The following is a 7,075-nucleotide window of genomic DNA, read 5'->3' as shown; positions in this document are numbered from 1 at the left end:
TATATTTATATAGGCTCATGTGCAGGTGGCACGTAATGGCTCCTGTGCAGGTGGCATGTAAAATACACCATTTCGAGTGTGGCCGTTGCCAGCACCACCTGAATGGCCTTCGTGCCGGTGGCACGTAAAAGCACCCACTACACTCTCGGAGTGGTTGGCGTTAGGAAGGGCATCCAGCTGTAGAAACCCTGTCAAATCAGATTGGAGCCTGGTGTAGCCATCTGGTTCACCAGTCCTCAGTCAAATCGTCCAACCCATGCTAGCATGGAAAGCGGACGTTAAACGATGATGATGATGATGATAATATATATATATGCATGCATACACACACACACGCACACACACACACACACACACACACACACACACACACACACACACACACACACACACACACACACACACACACACACCCATTGTATATCTATTTATGTTTCATTCACAAATAAATAGATGTATGTTATTGTGTTGGTAAACCAGATTATTTCTTCATACCTAAAGGTTTTATCTAGTAGACGTTAGTCAATAATACTTATTGGTGGAGTTTGAAGTAATTCTACAGGTTTGTAACATTGCTGTATATTGAGCATTTTGCATTTTTGCACGAAATACAATACTACACACACACTGACACACACACATGCCTGTACACACAAATGTATATGTGTAAGCACATATATGTGCACATAAAAACAGACATGTGCACAAAGGTACACACATATAGAAAAAGTAGAGGAGTAGATATTGTATAGACATCATGTTAATTCTTGAAAAATTTATCCTGAGGGTATGATATATAACGAACTGCTTTTAAAGATAGAAAGACAAAAAAAATATATATATATAGAATGTTTTAAAAAATGTCTGAATCTCTAAAGAAGCAAAAAAAAAGAAAAAAGATTAACTGAAAACTCAGAACCTAAAAATTTCTAACAAAAGTCAAAATATGCAATAAGATAAAAGAAAGAAAGGAAGAAATATATGGAGAGTTCCAAATATTTGTGGGTTTATTGAGTTATTGATCTGTAATTAGCCACTATTGTTAACATCTTAGCTAGATTTACTGCTAAACCTGTTTCACCAATCTCTCTCTATATCTCTCTGTGTCTCTATCTGTCTGTCTCTCTTTAGAAACATTGTGGCTCCTAATTCTTCTAAGGTGGGGGTAATATAGTAGTGGTTGTATAAACTGTGGTAGTACTTGTGGTGTAGGTTATTGTTTAGTCCCCTGTCAGTCCTTACCAATCAGACCCATGGTTTAAGTTATTCTGGGCATAGCCATCAAGTTTTTCTCTTTGTATACCTAGGATCTTTTTAAGATAACAGGCTGGTAAGGTGTGATGTGACAGTTTCTTGCAACCACATAAAAGCTCCTAGTGGTGACAATTCTAGTTGTAATAATAGTTGTATAAGAGTTTTAGAAGTAGTTGTATTGTGGTTTATGTAGTAGCATTAATAGTAGTTTTAGAAGTTGTGGTTGAAAGTAGAGCAACTGCAGCAGCTGCAGTAGTAGTAGCAATTCTGTATCAATCCGGATTGAGCCAACTTATAATGAAAGATATCTCAGTCAAAATCATCAATCCATTTTTTTTTCAGGCATAGCACTTCTAGGATTACATTTTCCACTGTATCTTATTTTTCAAAACAAGGGGATGTGGTATGAATGAGATTTGGCTACTATTATTTGGCCCATGTAGAAGTTTCTTGTTGACTGAATGAGATTCAAGTTCATTTTTTAATGTGAGGAAGTATGACAGTCTGACTGTCTGCAATTTAATTTACTATGACATTTGGATAAAGAAGTCATTCCTGCAATGAAAGACTCATTGATTTCCTTGTACAACTTTTAACTTCTACAGATAACTCTGTATATCTTCAAGACATGATGCACATCAAATATTCAGTTTTCTTAAAGTGTCTGGAATATATCTGATGTTTGGTTATAGTATCTCTCCAGTTTTAATTTTCTCTCTCACTGTTTTGCATCTATGTTCTACAAAGTTGGAAAAGTTAATGTTGCAGTTTTCTCCTCCGATATACTTGTTTAGAATCATACTAATTTGTCAGTCTAACTTTAAATATTTAGAATATCCACTTTGCTGTAGAGATCCCTTTCATTTAGATCAGCATTTTCTAACATTTCATCATACTGATCCATTTTGTAAAATCAATAATATACTGTGACACTTTTGTTTAAAGATTAGTAACAGAAAAATCTGCTAATTTTATAAAATTAACATATACTCATATACTCTTTGGAGAAATATTTCTCTACTTTTGTTTGCAGTAAATGTTTTATCAAATATTTCAAAAGAAACTTTCTTTTTTGGTGGGGTGGAGTGGGTGGAAACAGTATCTTTATCACTCTAAAACAAAGGTTCCCATTTTTTGGGTCTCAATGCAAAAGCTGGTTTAATTCTAGTATGCTTACAAAGTCCAAATTTTTTTCTTCATCATCATTTGATGTCCTCCTTCCATGCTGGCATAGGTTGGGTAGTTTGACAAGAGCTGGCCAGGCAGGAGCTTGTACCATGCTTCAAAACAGACACAAAAGCATGGTGCAGGCTCCTGCGTGACCAACTCTTGTCCAATCCTTGCCAGCATGGAAGGAGGACATTAAACAATGATGATGATGATGAGGAGGAGGAGGAGGAAAAAGATTTGGGCTTTGTAAACATACTAGAATTAAACCATAACAGCATTTAAGTTGAGACTCAAAGGTTAGGAACCTCTGTTTTAGAGTGAAAAAGATTGTTTCTGCCACCCCACCAAAAAAGGCCTAAAAACATGATTCCAGGTCCTTTATGTGAAGTTCAATCTTCCATAAGCTTTAATGCACTAAACATTATTTTTTCCAGAATATGCACTGCAGAGATTGGGATGCATCTAATATGTCTGTGCATCTTTTATGCCATCAAATATGGATGGTAGTTTATCATTTCTCTTTCAGCTTCACTTGACATTGACCCAAATGTCATTGTTCTTTCCCTTTATTTAGCTCATCATTATTTTTCATTTTATAATCTTTTTCTATGACCCTCAGAAAAAAAAGGTAACTCCCATGATCTTTTCTTTTTTAGGGCCTCCAAAATGGTGGCCCTCAAAAAAAGAATTTATCTCTAGACTGGATTGCTTGCAACAGAGCGGGCTCCAGTAAAAGTTCCCATGAGGACAGCTGGTGGTGTTAAACAGGATGACAAATTAAGCCTATTTTAGCTGTTATTGGTTTGAAATCTGTTGTTACTCCCAAATCTAATTTATTGTAACTTAATTATCTTCTATTCTGATACAGTGACATACATTTACCTGAATGTCGAGACACTTAATTTCATAAAGATATATATATTCTTTTATAGGTTTCAATTATTGGGTTGTGCTGATGCTAGGGAAATGCATTCTATTTACGTTTCTTAATTTATCTTCTCATCTATTACAGCTTTTATGATCACAGTTTTTTTTGTTTGAATTTATACTCATTTCCATTATTACTATCTTCCTCATTTGCATATTCTAAAAATGTTTTTGCTTAGGTATCATGTACTTTTGATTATAAATATTGTAGGTTGTGATTGACATGTTCCTGAAGGTTTTTATTCATTTCTAATTTAGGCTTAAATTAAAATGGACAATAAAACTTTAAATTTGGCCTAAATTAAAAATAGAGAAAATCCTTTAGGAATGTGTCAATCAGACAATGCTACAATGGCACCTATCAAAAGTCGACAATATTGGAGCTATAACATCTTTAGATTATGCAAATGGGAAAGGTAGTAGCAATGATTATTGATTTCTTCATTGATCACCTATTGAACTTTTCTTTATTTCTAACATGTAAATCTCATTCAACATGTTTTCCTCCACTTCTGTAATCTACTATGATTTGATAGCTGAATGTGTTTTGAGATTTTCCATTAACATCCATCACTTTAGTTGCTCTTACCACAGTTTGATCTGAAATGACTATTGTTTAGATCAAGGTCAATCTTGAAACAGTAGACCTATAATTAAAAGCATTCCAGTTATGACCATCCCACCTCTTATGCAAGCATAGTTATATGCCCTAATGTGTCCTTTAACTTTTAAAAAAGTAGTAGGTCCTAATTTGAAGGAGATATGGTTGCTATTTCTAGCAGATTGAACAACTGCATAGAATCTCTTTCTTCACTTGTTCCTGTGACTGATTCCCACTACTTCCTTCTGCTTTCCATTGTTGGTTCTTACTAGTTCCTGTTATTGGCTTTCATGGTTGGTTTCTATTAGTTCTTACTGTTTTTTTTTTAGTTTTTTTTTTTTTATATGATTATCATTTCATTTCTTCTTTCATCATCATCATCGTTTAACGTCCGCTTTCCATGCTAGCATGGGTTGGACGATTTGACCGAGGACTGGCAAGCCAGAAGGCTGCACTAGGCTCCAATCTGATTTGGCAGAGTTTCTACAGCTGGATGCCCTTCCTAATGCCAACCACTCCGAGAGTGTAGTGGGTGCTTTTACGTGCTACCGGCACAAGGGCCAGTCACATGGTACTGGCAACGGCCACGCTCAAAATGGTGTTTTTTACGTGCCACCTGCACGGGAGCCAGTCCAGCGGCACTGGCAACGACTTCGCTCGAATGATTTTCCAAAGTGCCACCAGCACAACTTCCTCCCTCATAAATCAGTATTGTGGTGTAAATACTAAACATTCTCCATTGATTTGATAATGATACCTAATGGCACAGTCTGAGTTAATCTGTGCTGTTACTCTCGGAGAATATGGTACTAAGTTGAATTTTATCTGGTTATTGGTCATTAATATTCCACTTCTACCTTTCAAGGTTTTACAACAGCAATGTATTTATTTGCTAACAAGAGAACCCTGTATTCTTCCTCACCCTGTTGTAATAACAACCAAATATCCCTCATATCACACAAATTTAAGGACCTTCAAAAATAAAAGATGAGCCTGAAAAGGAATGGGGTAGTCATTAATAAAATAAATTCCATTAGCCCTACCTCCAATACTAAAAAAAAATGTCATATAGGAATGACAGAAAGTAAATTCAAGCAGTGATACAAGAACACTGCTACACTGAAGCATATAGTAAAAAAAAAAAAAAGACCCCTTCCCCCAACTGCTAAGTCACATCTAGAAATGAAAATACAGTGGCCAAAACTTCATCATAAAGTGAAGACTACTGGAAAGGTCAAAGTATAAAAAGATAGAAATAAAGTATGAGAAACCATACCAAATGAGAAGATACCCAACATCTAGAACACACACACACACACTTACAAGATCTGAAATTTAACTAATGTAAACAGTTTGTGAAACATTTGCTATAATACTGAAACCTAACACCAGCACCACCTCTGCTACAACTACTGGATGATAGATAAGAATATGCTATGCTATGTAGTGCAGGAACCTACAAAGATATCTCTGTGCTGAATTTTTTAAATTCTGTTTCCATGGAAGTATAACTTCATTTTTCTAATATATTTTATACCTCATTGTGTATTGAAGGTTTTGATTTTTGTTCAAACTAATGTTAACACACACACATACACACACATGTGTAAAGAGTTATCATCAATACATAACGTAACTAAGATCACAACTAGTTTAATAGATGCATTAAAAAGTTATTTATCTTAATAAAATGAGAAATTCTAGAGAAATATGCACTATTTATATGGAGTGACTGAGTGATGGAAAAAAGCTGCAATGAAATTTTAACTGAGTAGGTTTTATTGACAATTTATTGCTTCTTACCAACTGTTTAACTTTATTAACCACATCTAGCCATACTTAGTCTTCAGGTCTGGTGGCGTCAGGGAATCAACAATCTTTCCTTCTCCTCAAGTAAATAAATTATTTTTTAAAAAGTCCAAAATATAAAAAATAAACATTTTCAAATTTCTTAAAATATGTAACTTCTTTTCCTTCATCCTGTTATCTCAATAAATAACCATTTATCCCACTCCACTCCAAGTATAATGTTTTAACTTTTTTGACCATTTATTTTACTTCTTTTTATTTATCAAGTGAATGTATAATATGTTGTTGTTTCTTACAATTATTGAAGTGAATTTGTTTTGTTTTATTTGCAGAGTCTACATGAATCAGTCAATGTCTGTAAAGAACGTAGCACTCATCCTTATTGATCTACAGAATTCATTTATCACTGGAAGATGGATGAGGTATTTTGGTGAACAAGACATTACAAAGATTAGGTCTTCATTCAATAACTGCTTATCCCTTTTAAAAGTTCTACCACCGGAATTACCAGTATTATTCACTAGGGTGCCATTTGGTAGAGAGTCTGATTTTCAATTCTATGATGGAATTGATTCAATTGTTGCTGAGAGAAAATATAAATGTATAATTAAATCAGATACAAACATTATGGATGCTGATGGCATTAAAAATTGGATGGATATGATAATGAGAAACCAAATATCAACTGTTGTCATTGGAGGATGTGTGACAACAAGCTGTATTCGTAACTCTTCCAGTAATCTTGTCAAACATTATAAAAATATATCTGGTGCCCCAGACTTTATTGTTGATTTAAACTTATGTGCTGCTCGTAACCAAAATTATAAACCACGCTGTTCTCTCTGCATGAACAAATATCTTAATGGAGTTTCGGATTTCTTTTGTGGGCAATGCGAGACCCTGGGTGAACCCCTAGAGTCACCAGTTGACAGAGCTGTGTCAGATATGCGAAAAGCTGGTGTTACTGTAATAGATAAATTTGAGTGGGAATCTTTGATTAGCAAATAGAATTTAATTTCATCCGTTAGTTGTTCTCAAATTGTTATTTGGCAAATAAATATTGATTAATGGCTGTATGTAATTAATAATTTTTGTAATAACTATTTTTATAAGCATATCAATACTGTGTGTCTATTTATGTAATTATATTGAAACTTTAATATAATTTTATCCAATTTTTGTTTATATTTCATGGAACAATATTCTTGATTGTAAATTATAGAAATAACCATAAGAAGAGAATTTCTTCTCTTTTCTTCAGTTTAATTTCACTATCTGAATCCTTATCTTGTCATTTTGTTAATTTATCTAAAA

General features: G+C 34.0%; 1 protein-coding gene across 4 annotated transcripts in view; it reads left to right on the top strand.

The window, feature by feature from the left end:
* Window positions 1-6,833, top strand: part of LOC106869601 (uncharacterized) — a 15,802-nt gene extending 8,969 nt beyond the window's left edge. For all 4 annotated transcript variants that reach the window (XM_014915408.2, XM_014915409.2, XM_014915406.2 and 1 more), the window contains one exon: window positions 6,094-6,833. In XM_014915408.2, the coding sequence (XP_014770894.1) occupies window positions 6,101-6,769 (669 nt within the window). In that variant the 5' untranslated portion in view covers window positions 6,094-6,100 and the 3' untranslated portion in view covers window positions 6,770-6,833. The remainder of the gene's footprint in view (window positions 1-6,093) is intronic.
* The last annotated feature ends 242 nt before the right edge of the window (window positions 6,834-7,075 follow it).

The sequence above is a fragment of the Octopus bimaculoides genome, chromosome 2 (genome assembly GCF_001194135.2).
Source record: "Octopus bimaculoides isolate UCB-OBI-ISO-001 chromosome 2, ASM119413v2, whole genome shotgun sequence".
Lineage (NCBI taxonomy): Eukaryota > Metazoa > Mollusca > Cephalopoda > Octopoda > Octopodidae > Octopus > Octopus bimaculoides.
The sequence above is the reverse complement of the archived record's forward strand: the minus strand, read 5'-3'. Positions and strand labels throughout refer to the sequence as shown.